The sequence below is a fragment of the Aulostomus chinensis genome, chromosome 3, assembly GCF_037954235.1.
Source record: "Aulostomus chinensis isolate RoL2024-O1b breed Wild chromosome 3, RoL_Achi_v1.0, whole genome shotgun sequence".
NCBI lineage: Eukaryota > Metazoa > Chordata > Actinopteri > Syngnathiformes > Aulostomidae > Aulostomus > Aulostomus chinensis.
In genome coordinates this window covers 6,071,627-6,087,059 of record NC_141322.1, presented here as the reverse complement: position 1 = coordinate 6,087,059, position 15,433 = coordinate 6,071,627, and the positions used below count along the sequence as shown (strand labels likewise).

Genomic DNA, 15,433 nt, shown 5'->3' with positions numbered 1-15,433 from the left:
TTATCACCTTGTGAGGGTAAACAAATGACTCAAACCCAGCATGATCTTGTGGACTGGAGGGATTATTACACACTTTGTCATGGTGCTGGTTGCTGTGGAGCATAGTAAGCTGGTTAAAGCAAGGCATGTCAGTTTCACTGTTGTTGGCAGCAAGAAACAACATGAGTCTTCATCTTCCTTCCACTATCTGAAGGTGTCAAGGACAAAGAGAAGAGAAGAGAAGAGAAGAGAAGAGAAGAGAAGAGAAGAGAAGAGAAGAGAAGAGAAGAGTGAAGGTCTATCCCAGGCCTCATTTACACTGCCTGCTCCAAGTGACCCAAAATTTTTTTTTTTTCATGGGACTCAAATCTACCACAGGATTTTGTGGCCACACTGGGGAAAAATGCTGAGATTTAAGTAAAGTTGAAATACCACAACAATAAAATTATGTTTTCATATGAATATAGTTGTAATTTTAGTCAGTTAAAGTCCCTTGTGTGAAAATGAGGGTCATTGAGTGTTTGAGAAATTGTATGTCAGTATTGGTTTCATAAATCAGGAAATACTTCATCTTTTGGCACATCAGCACCACGTTATCATCAATTTTAGGACAAAAAATATGCAAGAAACTAAGTCTATTATCTCTCTCTCTCTCTCTCTCTCTCTCTCTCTATATATATATATATATATATATATATATATATGCGTGTGTGCAATGTATGAATATAAATATATACACACATACATATACATACATATATGCAGTTTTAATGTGTGTATCATAAAATGGAGTGGAAATTGGAAATGAATCAAATATGAAGTGAATATTTCTTCATGATGTGGTATCGAAATGGACAGACTGGATATGCTTAGCATTGTGACTTGAATGAAAAATGTGACCATCATAGCATTTGGATGATGTTGATGCACATGGTACTTCCGTAACTATGGTTACGGTGTGTAGCTGTAATATAACACTGAGAAACGGGCACAAGAAACATCAGAGGACAACAACTCAGGTGAACAGACCCCACTGAAGTCACCTACCTATGACTGTCATCATTGATCAATGGCCAATAGTGATAAATCCACATGGACATGAAAATCATCCACACACCTGCAGGAGTTACCCTTTAAAAGGACACACTCTTGTCTCTCCACCTGTTGCTTTATAAATGATGCTGAGCAGCATCTCATCAGACCGAAAAACTCAGAATTATCGCCGTGAAAATAAGACAGTTTCAATGTATAGCAATGGTGGACATGAAGAAAATATCTAATTGAAGAACATAAGGAAAGGGGTTGTGATTAGGGATGTCCCAATCACTTTTTTTGGTCCCGATCTGATTCCGATTTTTTAATGATGAGTAATTGCCGATCTCAATTTTTGACCGAGCCGATCTTTTTTCTTTCCTTGAATAAACTGAATCCATTGGATTCAGACTTTTCTCTTGGTGCATTGCAAAATAAATTGGATTGTTTGCTTCAGTGGTCAATCCATGCTTGTCTTTTCCTCACCATTTTGTTTATTTTACAAATCAAAGAACACAGAAGATCCCGTGCGTGAGTCCGAACTTTGTTGTAAAGTTCTGTATTGCTGTATTTGTTATGAAGGGCCTAGATGGGCGCTTGTGCCATTGCTCCAAGAATTCCAAAAGCCAACGAAAGCTGGTGTTCTCTACCGCGGAAATGGGCTGGTCGTCTAAAGCAATAAACTCTGTGAGCCTTTGGGCAATCATCCTGGCCGTCCCTCCACCGTGAGGAAACTTGTCTTTTCTTAAACTAGCGAGCAGTGTCTGCTGCTTCAGACCAGCTTTTGATTGGGTAGCAGCGCTTTATTCCTTATATTCTGCTTTGTGTTTCTTGTGATGCCAAATTAAATTAGTTGTGTTACAGGAAGCTCTGTTGCTGCCACCACGTGAAACCATTAGCTAGCAGACTGGGCATTTTGCTGCAGGTCTGCATTCGTCTTCCAACTTGTGGAGTCGCCACACCATACATTTTTGTTTTTGTTTACAAATGTGGAGACGTGCCGCCGGCAGAAACCTTCGGCCTCAATATGTCACGTCTGTTCGGAGCACAGCAGTGATGACTAGTAGAGGGCAGAAATGCGCCTTTTATTTATACACTGCGGGCTATAAATGTATGACGTTATTGATATATTTTTCAAGATCGGATCAGGGATTGCGAACGCAAATCAGCGGATCACCGATCTAATAAAATATGCTAAATTGGTATGTCGATCCATCCCTAGTTTTGATCACTCATGTTTTCCCTCTCTTATCACGTTGTCCTTCTGAAATATGATGAATAAAATCCCTGCAATTACCAGCCTCCATTTTTTGAAATATAATTTACAAGGAAAAGAAAAAAAAAACACTGTACAGTATGTTGTTGATGGCCATAATCGCAGCAAACTCTCCAGCATGCAGGGTTGAATCCTGCAGCGCTGTTGAAGACAACACAGCTCAAACGTTTTGCTTTTTTTTTAAAGCTAGAATTATTTCCTCAGTCTTGTTTCTCTTCATTGCAAGCACGCTCACCAGCAAGCAGAGTGCATGCCCGCCCCCCCCGCCCCCCCCCCCAAAAAAATCAAACAACAGTCGTGGGAGGAGGGTAAGATCCAGGCATAAAGACCAGCAGTGTAAATGCAGCTTTGGCATGAGGGTATATACGTAGAGGTAGGAAAACAGTCTGTTTGATCTTTGCCACTGTACACGACCATTTCTTCTCTGAGGTTAACAGATGGGCTGATAACCTTTTGGCCTCAGTGTTCATTTGCTTCAATTCAGTAAGTGTTCACTTATTGATGACCTGATAAAAGTCATGTGGTTGTATCTTGAGATGATTTGAACCACAAGAGACTAAGCTATCCAAAGATGTATTGCATGAGTAACCGGCTTAAAATGTCAGTTTAGTACCTTCATGCTACATTTATGTTTGTTGTTCAATCAGTCCGACAGTCTGCAGGAAACAGGATTTAACCCTGGAACACTAACATCAGGTGATTTTCACCCACACAATTCTTGTCATGTCATTTTCTAGGTTCCCTCATGGTACCCTTTTTTCATTTTATATGACGTTGCATTTTGGGAAATGAAAGAAGAGTACTTCAATTTGGCATGCAGTGTTGTACTTATTATATTTTTATGAAAACAATATATTCATCAGGAATATTATATCAGGTAAAATATACCCAACATTAGCGATGGTGTGACTAATTTTAACAATAGCGTTCCAGGGTAAAGAGGGACAAATAAGTGCTTACCTATATTTAGAGTGAGCAAGAAGGCCAGAGCTGCAAAACACAAAAACGGAAGAGAAAGGTGAACTTTTGGAAAAACGACATTGTTCTTTTGAGATTGCAGAGCAGAAAATTCATTCAACTGGTAACATTATAAGTTCACTGTAAAAAGTTTAGTCTTAACGTTGCCACAAGATGGAAAAGTAGATGCAACTCAAACAGGAAAAATCCGTTTGCTATGTCATTTTTTTCAGGTTGTGAAAAACAGATGCTTTTTTTTCAATGCATTCGATGTTTAATGATGTTAAAACGTAATTTGTGCATCTTTCCAGTATTTTCCTTCTTACCTCACAGAAAACATTTCACTGTACATGAGAGATATTTCAGTTATGCCAAAAGCTGTAGAATAAAATAAAGTAACATATAATTTTGTCATGATCAGTTGTTGGCATCATTTGAAGTCATGTAAATACACATCAGAGCGAGGGAGCCTTCAGAGAACAGATTACTTGACCTTTGCATCTTATGGACAGATGTACGTTGCATGGAGACTAAAAACCTCAGCCAAACTTGATGACATGAAATTTGAAAGCGCTGCCCCCAGATTCACTGGATTCTTCCTTTCCTCCGCCACCAAATTTTGTTTTGGATGAGATTCTACTGCTTTTTTAAAACTTGTTACTAGTTTTCTAATGTGCAAATAAAGAAAGATAGACTGACGAGAGATACCTACCAGTCAGGAGTTTCGCCATTGTGCTGTGGGAAAATGAAACCACGAATGATGACAAATAGCAGATTTCATACAGTCACTCACTACTGAGAATGAATAATTGCATTAATTTGCAAATGAAACAGGAATTAGAAGTAGAAGTAGTAAATCATAAATAAATGATATAAATAATGTATACAGTTGTTTAGTTCAGACAGTAACTATTGGTTAAATGCCACGATAGCAAGTAATTACAGTAGAATTCATCTGTTAATGTAGAGGTTCCTCCTTTTAAAATGCAGTGTTCACGTTGATGATCTCATTACCTTTCTTCAAGAGGAACAGCAGCAGCAGAATCCACAGTTTGGTGGAGCTGAGTCAGATTTATATTTTGCTCATTAATGACTAATGGCTGGTGGCAAAGTGCAGCTGATAAGCCTGAAGGAATTTATGTTCATGCTAATCTCTCAGCCAGGTCAGACCATGGAGCACTTGGGTCTATACAGTACACTCGAACAGGCTATCAGTGCAATTTATCAGGCAGCTCCCAAGTGTCGTGACAACAGTAGTGTGTTCATCTGTAGGACGCAATAACGTGAAATAATGATTAATAATGGTGAAGGAGGGTAGGGGGAGACAATCATCCATCCAATTGTCCCTTATTATTACATTTACATTACATTATTATTACAATTATCCCCATCCATCCCTTATCTGTTGAGGGTCGCGGGAGCTGGAGCCATTCCCAGCTGACATCGAGTGAGAGGCGGGGCTCACCCTGGACAGGGCGCAGGGCCATCAGGAGTAATTAGGGGCTCAGTATCTTTCTCATGGCTACTTCGACACGTTCACCGGGAGAAGTGAGGATCGAACCAGCGACCCCTCAGTTGCTGGACAGCCAGTCTACCTCCAAGCCATGCCGCCCCTGGAAACATCATCATATATCCATCTATTTCAATTAACACTCTCACCTTCTTCAACATGAACATCTTATGGATTTGATTCACTGCCCATAATTTTACGATACTTTTTCTACAAGCTGTAATTCAGTAAGAGCAAGAAACTCTGAATCATGGTAGTAGTCAAGGGCATCAGTTAGCTTGTTGGTAAACGAGCCAGCAGACAAGTGAGGAGTGCTACTGTACCAGCCGATGACGCCAGGAAGTGGAAGCTGGCCACCTCACACACTCATTTACCAGAAATAAAGCCTGTTTCTAAGCCTGTGCACTTGTCACAGCTGTAGGTTGGAGCAATGATACTTTCAGATCGTCCATCTGTATGTACATCCCATTCTTGTTAATGCGGTATCTCTGGAACCCCTTCAAATTTCAAATTTCCTTCAGATTTGGCTCAAGTGTCCACTGGAACTCAAGAATGAACCAAAAAGATTTGAGTTTTGATCTTCCATCAAACATTTGCACATGTCTTAACCTCATAGTGAGAATTTCTCCCAGTTTGCCAAAAATGTGCACTGAGACACAAAGCTGAATCAATTTTGGTGGTCAGAGGTCAAGGTCATGGTCAAGTTATCATAAAGCCGTTCTAACACAATTGAGTGTTGAGTGCATAATAAGCCAAAGGTTGTATGTTCAAGAAGGTTACATCTGGAGTCAATGAGAATCCCTAGACAACCTTAAATGAGTTTTTAATTATTATTCCTGAGAGGTTACAAGGAGAACCCCTTCAGACAGCAGGACATAGAATACTGAGGAATTCTCGATGCCATGGTGCTACTTACCCTTGTGCTCTCTCTGTGTTCACTAAGATTGTCTTTGAATCTGCTACGTAACGTTGATCGTAAATCAGCCCAAGATCAACTTGTCGTCGTCAGGTAATCGCCGATCTCTGGCGCAGAAATCTTCAGTCTCTCAGGAACAAGATGAAGAAATGTCTTGTTTGTTTGAAATATATTGTTTTGTTAAACCAGGTCACATGCGTTTCCCGCATGGCGGTTGATCTGAGTGGCTCTTATAGATGTGAATGACTGTGACAGCATGACTGTTCGGTGCACCTCTGGCCTCCGTATGACTCACATTGTAATTTTGAGGAAACAAATGCACTTTTCAAAATTGCACCTCTAATTATTTTTCTTGTCTTATGCCCTGGTTTTTGAATGTGTGGGATGAGAACGAGTTTGACATTTTGTCTAGCACTGATAATAAATTCCCATGAAATACATTTGTCATACAGCAAAATCTACTGAAAATTTCAAGTTGATGTTCATGGCTATCAGAGGATGAATCCTGATGTCCTTTTCTGTGGTGCAATCAAAAATGTCCATCGTCATCTTCCGCTTATTCCTTACTAGTCAGGGTCACGGGGGGGCTGGAGCCTATCCCAGCATCTACGGGCGAGAGGTGGGGTTCACCCTGGACAGGTCGCCAGTCCATCGCAGGGCCAACATACAGAGACGAACAACCATTCACACTCACAGTCATACCTACGGTCAATTTAGAGTATCAATCAGCCTAGTCCCCAAATTGCATGTCTTTGGACTGTGGGAGGAAGCCGGAGTACCAGAGAGAACCCACACAGGCATGGGGAGAACATGGAGACTCACACAGAAAGATCCCGCACCCGACTCAAACCCGGAACCTTCTTGCTGTGAGGCCACAGTGCTAACCACTGCACCACCGTGCAGTCGCAATCAACAATGTATCGTTAATAAATAGTAAAATGTTGTTTTTTTTATATCTCTACCCTGCGCTAGGCTGCTGGAGCCAAAGCCAGCTGACATGATGGCATCGGATCCATTTTCAGCGCAAGAGTGACTCTGTAAGGCAGGATATTATTTTCTCTCCAACTGTCATGACCTACTGCGGCTGGAGTGTACGAGTCTGTGTACTTGGTCAATAAATGACATTGTGAATGTAGTAATTAAACACATAAAATACAATGGCATGGTGTTGTATTTTATTTTAAATCATATTTACAAGTAGCAACCCTACCAACCCGCCCAACATTTCCATTTGATCAGAATTTGGAAAAGGCCCCTAAGTGTCAGCGCCATCATGTGTCAGCCCTGTCACCTGACAGTCTTACTTCCAGTGATGAAACCCGTCCACCAGTAAACCTGAACTTTCATCCAGAAGTGGTGTAACTGTGTTACATTGAAAGGACTTCATGGATAATTCATGAGTAACTAAAGGATTTAAAAAACAACAACACTTTATCCAAAGTACCAAAGTAAAGCACAAAAACACAAAACTGAAGCATTCAAAGCCTGTGAAAACATTTCGGGCTTCAACGTTTGTGTTTGTGAGGAGTTGAAGCAGCCGCGTGATATTCAGTGAAAGATCGTGATGGACTTTACAACTCAAGCTCCTGATACAATATTAACAGTAAGCACTGGGACTATCACGGAACAATAAAAGTCCATGAAATCATGAATGCAAACAGACTGAATTAGAATTTCACTGTTTACCAACATATGCTGCAGGGCTTCTGCAGGCACACCTGCACATTAGCATCTCCATGGGTTCCCTCAACCAAAAGCTAAATGGATATTTACATTGAATTTGTCAAAAACAGGTTCCGTGACAAATGGTTACAAATCACATTTTGTTAACTGAGATTATCTTTACAAATGAACACAGCTTTTACCATTTTTGAAGCATCAATCAAATAGCAAAGCAAAGCTAATGTTTTGCTCTGAATGAACTACAAACCACTACACCTGACTTTGTGCTCGTGATGGCAACCTCTTGAAGTCAGTCAACCACTGTTTTTAGTATGCATAAACGCTCGGACATTACTGAGTGCAGCATTCATTGAGGTATTTCAACATTTCTTCACTGATACACCACCCAAAAAGTGTATTTGCATTTCAAGCACAAATATGCGCAACATCACTCTTTTGGTTCGGTGACTGTTCTTGGTGGCGTAGAGGCTGACTAGCTGGTTCATCTGAGGAACCAACTAGTCACGCTCGCGCGCCTTTGTTCGTCATAGCATTGACCCAGAATTGCTATTGTTTGTTTTTTAGTTCTGATCTGTTGGAAGGTTTGAGTTGATGAGCCAGCGGTCGCCTATAACATCAAGCCAAATATACCAAATATACATAACTGGCTTTATGTGCATTCTGTAGTCAAAAAGAAAAGACACACAAAGGAAAAATGGCTTTGTGGGCTCGAGCCACCTATTTGTGAGTACTTGAAAGGCAAAACACACTTTTAGCCTCAGTGTCACTTTAAACTTGACACAGACCTTGTGTCACACCCACCGGCTTTAAGACGAGGGAAGTGACATTTAACAATACTAACACACTTCCAGGCTTTAGGACTAACTCCTGCACCACTCTATCGAACTGTGTACTGCTACCTGCCTACATAGTTATACTGTTCTTACTGTAGTGATATTTAACTTTGCAGTGTTTCTCCCACTGTACACAGGTTAGCTATGTCCCGGCCAATAAGAGTTAAGTATGAAGAGCTAGTTGACACGTTTCTCAAAATAATAAAGCACAGAATTGTACAATCAAGTGGTCCATCATTCAACCACAAAGCGTAATACTGCAGTAACACAACAATCTGGGTTGTCTAGACCATTAAAACGGTGAAATACGACATAATGTAAAAAAAAAAGAGAAAAAAAAGCCTGCATGCAGTAATGTTAACCGTTCCCAGGTTTCCTGCACGTGCTGAAAACTCACTGATGCAGACCAGAGAATAAACTGGTGAATCTGTATCTAATAAATACATTTGGAATCGTCTTGGGAGATTCACCTTCCCGCGGTGCTTTGGTTTGAGGCTTTTAGACATCAATCTTAACCCAAAGCATCAGTTATCGTAATATTACAATGATGAAAGCCGAAATTAAAAATCAGGACAACGGTAAGGCAATGATATCAACAAAATCATTAAAAGCACTTGATGTACTGAATATCTTTTGACAAGCCACTGCAAAAAAAATGAGTTTCAGACACAAAGCGTCTGTTAGAGGTCACATTCTTCCTGTAAACTGTAATAAAGTAGTTATGTAAGAGCTGATAGATGCTGACAGGATTACAATGAGGAGGATATATGACACTGTTTACTGCACCACAGTATCTGATCGCTTTGGTGACCAGTGCTTTCATCGCTGCTGCTACAGCGGGGTCGTATCAACCAATCAGCACAAGCAGCAGCTGTGAAAAACCTGCACGAACACAAACACAATCCAGGCACATTCATTGTTAACAAATAACTTACTCATACTCATTTCATTCATCCTGTTTCAGCTGCTTCAACTTAAAAAAAATATAAAACCGTAAACATTCATGACAGTTTGTTATAATTACAACTGAGGAAAAAACACAAGTGAGCAGATAGATGTTGGGAGGAGCTGCAACTCAACAATAAAATTCCCTCATTAGTTCAGTTGGTGAGTTGTTGTGTGCACACTGTGAGCAACCAGACCAACAAGTCATGAGGAGTCCAGGCACCAAGAGAGCTCCATGACTGTTCCACATCGTTGAGGAGAATTCTCAAGATCATACTTTTTCTGAAACGTCTCTACACATGAAAAACAAGCCAAGAAATCCAGGGCAAAATTTACCACTGCCCATTTCAAGTAAATGACAAGCTACATGCTTTGATGCAACATCAAAGTGATCTGAGCTGAACTACATACACTCTAAAATGCAGATATTTTTGAAGAAGATTTCCATTACTTTTCCAATAATTCCTGGCTTAATCTGTTTTTCAAAAACTTTTCCAACTGTTTCCAATGACTTTACAGGTTTTTCCCAATACATACTGTCACTTGCAGTCGATTCAAGATATCACTTGTTCAAAAAATGTAACAGTCAATATGGACCGAAGAAAATATGAGCATGTTGTGGAGTCCAAATTCAGTGTAGACTGCAACAATAGACTTTAAATTAAAACATAACTGAACACAACATAAGAACTACAGCATATCACAAAATGTTTTCTCTCGCAAAAAAGGGAAAAATATGTAATTATGCAAATTCACAATAAGAAACATGTAGCATGAATCAGGTGAACGATGACAATAAGGAGAAACCGATGTGACAATGAGACTAATTTTCTGAGGTTAATCTAAATGGAACTTCATTTAAAAAACAAGTGTTTTAGAAGTTGTTTGCTTGTCACCCTGCACACACTTGACAAGAGTGTTGACAAGAGAGACAACGGCAGTCATACAGTTATGTTGTGTTTGCTACGACAGAGGGGACCAGTGTACAGACGGTATGAGGAGGCAAGTCCCCTCTCCTCCGTTCCGGGCGAGAAGGGCGACTTTTCGAAGGTCGATTATATTAGTGACGCTTTCTTCTTCTGTCAATCAAACATGAACATGAATGTCCAGTTGTGAAAAGAAATACTGTAAATGCATGACTTGTTCGTAAAATTAATTGAGAATGCTGAGGTAAACAAGCCTGGTCAAGTTGCTCACAGTGTGAACACGAAGACACCCAGACACACAGGATACACACACCAGTGATCTATGAGTAATTTACACCTGAAGTCTGATGTCACTGGGAGGATGGGGGGGTGTGAGATGCGATGGTCCCCATAAGGCATGGTTTTCACTGACATCAACAATGAATCAGACAGGGCTGCCCAGCTTCCCCTCTTCAACCCAGCCAGACCTTTCTAAAAAAAGACCATCTTTGATTTTTATTGTTATTTATAAAAAAAAACAACAACCCTGAAATCCCTCCCCCTCCCCTTTCCCAGCCATCCAATCCCTGCAGTGCTCTACCAACAAACAGCCTAAGACACAGGAGAGCTTTAGTTTCAAGCCAGTAGAGTCAAAAGTCTCAAGAGCCCAGTCACATGCCTGACAGCGACACCAGCGTGAGGAGAGCCACGCCAGCTAGGAGGTGGAGAGGAGGACTGGAGCGGTTGGAGGACGCCTCATTCTGCACCATCATTCCAGTTCCTGACAGGGACACCAAATCACTTGAATTGAGTTTTATTGATTGAATGTGATGCAACAATCCACTGATGTGATCTTCTGCATCAGTACACCTTCAAAGTCACACTGGTTGTGTTTTTTAGATTCTTTCTAGCTCAATGGTTCTCTAATGTGTTTTATGATGATACCAAAGAGGCAACAAGACAGGTGTGTTTTTCTTTAGTCTCTCCATCTATCTGTCTATCTATTTGTCTATCTATCTGTCTGTCTATCTATCTGTCTATCTATTTATCTATCTATCTATCTATCTATCTATCTATCTATCTATCTATCTATCTATCTATCTATCTATCTATCTATCTATCTATCTATCTATATGCACCAAATATTACCTGATTCAAATATTTTTAACCCAGCATAAAAAAATGTATATATTGTAATGTATATATATATAAATGACCCACCTGGAGCAACACAGTTTTAACGAAGAAGCAATAAAACACATACGGTCCTATCAGAACATTCTGATCTGCACTTAGAAACATATTTCCAAAACCTTCATTATGTAGATTACAATTCATTACAAGTCATTTTGCAGGGGTATAATGTGGTTGTGGTCGCTCAGCCATGATGCCAATCCTGCAGTATGCTGGGTGTTTTTTTATTGGTCACTATAAGAATGTGATGTAAAACTTTGATGATATATTTACTGGAAGCCAAACCCAGTCAACCCTGTCTGCTATTGTCTGCACAGCTCCTGAGACCTGTTTCCTATCTTTGTTGGCCTCGTCTCTTTGGTATCTGCTTCTTTATCATCACTCACCTGAATCCCGTGACACAATGATTTCATGTGCTGGCCCGTCCCCGCCCTCGCCCCAGGATCGAACTTCCAACACCACGTAACCATTGTCTTTTGGCAGTGGCAAGTTCACCGACGTCTTCCCCTTGTCCAGAACCTTAAAAGCTGTCTGGCCCTCATGCTTGTACAGAACCTGCCATCAACAAAATCAAATAGATGCATTTACATGCCTCATCAAGTCTCCTCTGATTTTAATCAGTATATACTTTTAGAGCACGTCAACTTCTCACAACTGTTGGTCTCCAAGAACCGTTGCTACGGAAGTTACGCTACAGAAGTTACGCTACAGAAGTTATGCTACAGAAGTTACGCTACAAAACAGCCAGGAACAAAACCTTTGATTATTCCAATCAAAGAATGCCAGGCAAAACGATCGTAATTATCTGCATATTTGTATATGCTATATTACATTGTTATTACCTGAAAAGCATTAGTTTGTGTTATATTTTATTTTACTTAATTTATTTACTTGATTTTATTTACAAGTTAATAGCCATCCATCCATTGTCTACTGCTTATCCTGTTAAGCGGGGGGGGGGGGGGGGAGCCTATCCCAGCTGCCTTTGGGCAAGAGGCGGGGTTCACCCTGGACGGGTCACCAGTCCATGGCAGGGCCAACACAGACAACCACTGGCTCTCACTGTCACGCCTACAGTCAATTCAGAGTCTGGATTAACCTGGTCCCTCTTGATGTCTTTGGACTGTGGGAGGAAGCTGGAGTACCAGAGAGAACCCAGCAGGAACAGGGAGAACATGGAGACTCACACAGAAAGATCCCGTCCTTGATGAGCTGAGGCTCGAACTCAGAACCTTCTTACTGTGAGGCAGCAGTGCTGACCACTGCACCACAATTTAATATAAAAATATGATGATAAAATGATAAACTTGAAGACCTTTCATCTCTTGTCCAAAAAGCTTCTTCAGTGAAGAAGATGATGTGGATGATTGAGAATATTCACTTTATCATAATAACATTAGATGACTTAAGGATTAACATTTGCACTCCCTTTACCTCACAATAATCTGGAAGACACTCACTTTGTAGCCCAGTACAGCAGACTCGTTGTGCATGGCCTGCACATGGTCCCATCGCACCATCACCAACGAGCCCTCAGTCTTCCACGACACGTTGCCAGGTGGTCGGTTTGGAGCTGAGACAGACACAGACAAGTTTTATAAATAATTTTTAGACTGACACATGGGAAAAACACAAGGATGAAACTTCCAGTCAGATTAGATTATAGAAATATGAACATGATGACCTGGTAATGGAGCACTTCCATTCTAATCACATGAAACTGCTACAGCGATCAAGGGATGCAATACAAAATTTGCTCCTTGCAAAAGCATCAGACTTTGCTGTTATTGACGTTATGATACTTCAGTATCATGTGGATCTGTTGATTGTGTTTAAAACACAGTTGGGGGGGGGGGGGCAGCTGTAGACAGAGTTCCTACAGACGACTGTCAAGCTGTCTGAGCTACATGTGCTGTATCAGTTACTGCCTCTGGATAAAGTCACTGACCCAGACACAACTGCACTTAGTTTGGTGACTTCCACCCGAGCAGAGGAGCAATATGGCTAAGGTACTTAAAACCGTTTTCAAACTTTAAAGGAACACACCAAATCCTTTTTTGGGGAAATACATGTATCATTGTTCCCAGAGCCAGACAACAAGACATATTCTCCTCTCTCCTCTGCTGAGACCCACACAGACCAGCAAACTCCAAGTTACCTTGACACAATAAATGGTAGCATACCTCTGTCAAAAGTCATCAAAAACACTTTTCTCCAAAACCATCTGTAGAACTAGGACATTTTGTCCATCCATCAATCCATCCATCCATCCATTGTCTTCCGCTTATTCCTATTAAGGGTCGCGGGGGGGCTGGAGCCTATCCCAGCAGCTACGGGTGAGAGGTGGAGTTCACCCTGGACAGGTCACCAGTCCATCACAGGGTCAACACATAGAGACAGACAACTGTACACACTCACATTGATACCTACGGTCAATTTAGAGTATCCAGTTAACCTCGTCCCCTCTTGATGTCTTTGGACGGTGGGAAGAAGCTGGAGTACCAGAGAGAACCCACGCAGGCACAGGGAGAACATGCAGACTCCACACAGAAAGATCCTGTGCCCGAGCCGGGACTCAAAGCCAGAACCTTCTTGCTGTGCGAAGACAGTGCTGACCACTGCACCACCGACGACAATTTGTAATTTAGAAATAGATACATAGTTGTCACGCTTTTCCTGACAGGGTGCAGTGATCAGTCAACAAAAACCTCTGTTGATGACTGATAGAGTGACTGCTGCTACCCGTCATAGCTGCCTTTGGAAGGGGATGAGAACCAAACCAAACCAAGTTCCTGATCCTGATCCATTTGAACCAAGACGACACAGAAACACCTAGCTAACCTCTACCGTTCACTGTGCTAAGCTAACTAGTGATCATCTGGTCCACATGGGTCTCTCTAGTGCACTCACACAGGAGAGAAGGGTATCTGTCTTCCTGTCTGCCTCTGAGAAGCATGAGTGTGATAGTGAGCATCCAGACTGACACACAACTATTATCGCAAAATAAATGATAAAATACTCTGATATCTGAGCTGCACTCTGGTAAGATATCCTGTTTTTCACATGTACATGCAGATGTGACTGCAGGCAGAGGCGTGCGTGCTGCTCCGACATTATCTGTCAGGTGTATGATTGCTACCCGACGGCCCAGGAGGTGCATGTTACGTGCTTTCCTTTCTGAATTCTGGAAAGACTACCAGATGCTAGGGTGAGCCAGAGGGACAGGCGGAGGGATGTTACTGAACTTCATCACATTACTGGCACGGTTACGGAGACAGGACATGCCCAAGGAGATGTCTCTGCAGGTGCAAGCGAAGTCACTCAAGTTGTGAGCCAAGAGTGAGATTTGCAAACACAGAACCAGTTTTCCAGAGCGTGAATGAAGATTTCATGATTTAAGATAATGATCATCCAAGCAGCTCTCACTCAGTTTGCATCCCTCACATGTAAATCAGAGCAAGACAAAGTCCTCCACTTACCATCGGCTGGTTCTGTGTACCCGAGCCCTATAAATCAGTTTACTTGAGACTGCTGGCAAATCAGAGTTCTTTCTCAAATCAGATCTTGGTCTGCTCACACTGGTTGCAAATAATGAGATCTGATTTGTTGTACCCACACATTGTCAACCTATCTCTTATATCCATGAAGAACCTGGTTGTGACACTTTTCAAATCCTAATTGATGTTTCCAGACAGAAACACAACTGTAGAAATCTGATTGGAACCGATTTCAGACCACCTCCAACATCGTTTAGATCAGATCTACAAAAATCAGATTTCATGAGACTGTCTATATTCTGTCTGGATGTATTGTGGATATGCCAAAAATTTGATTTGGGCTGGCAGTCTGCAATGAATAATATGTTTCTTTGTAGTTCTGGAACGTTTATGTAACCACTGACTTACAGACAGAAGACAATGACTGACAGGTAAATTGCAATCATTAGATGGCCTCACTGATGTTTAGGAGCTGACCAACACTTCCATTAGCCAGTTTTAACTGGATGTCTTCAGCCTTTCACAAGTATATCTGTATCAGCATCCATGTTGTCATTTTATTATTTTATGGAAGATTATGAAGAAAAAACTACTTGTAATCGTAGTGAAACGGTGTAATCTCCTACTTTACACACACTGACTCCAAGCACTGTCAGCACCTTCTGTGATGAACCTTTGCTTTTATCAATGAAAAGTTCTGATTAGG

General features: G+C 41.2%; 1 protein-coding gene across 4 annotated transcripts in view; it reads right to left on the bottom strand.

Annotated features, from left to right (window-relative positions):
- Nucleotides 1-6,833: 6,833 nt before the first annotated feature.
- cntn2 (contactin 2) overlaps nt 6,834-15,433 on the bottom strand; it is a 53,206-nt gene continuing 44,606 nt past the window's right edge. For all 4 annotated transcript variants that reach the window (XM_086198357.1, XM_086198358.1, XM_086198356.1 and 1 more), the window contains 3 exons: nt 12,691-12,803; nt 11,617-11,785; nt 6,834-10,817 (listed from right to left, as the gene is read on the bottom strand). In XM_086198357.1, the coding sequence (XP_086054483.1) occupies nt 10,708-10,817; nt 11,617-11,785; nt 12,691-12,803 (392 nt within the window). In that variant the 3' untranslated portion in view covers nt 6,834-10,707. The remainder of the gene's footprint in view (nt 10,818-11,616; nt 11,786-12,690; nt 12,804-15,433) is intronic.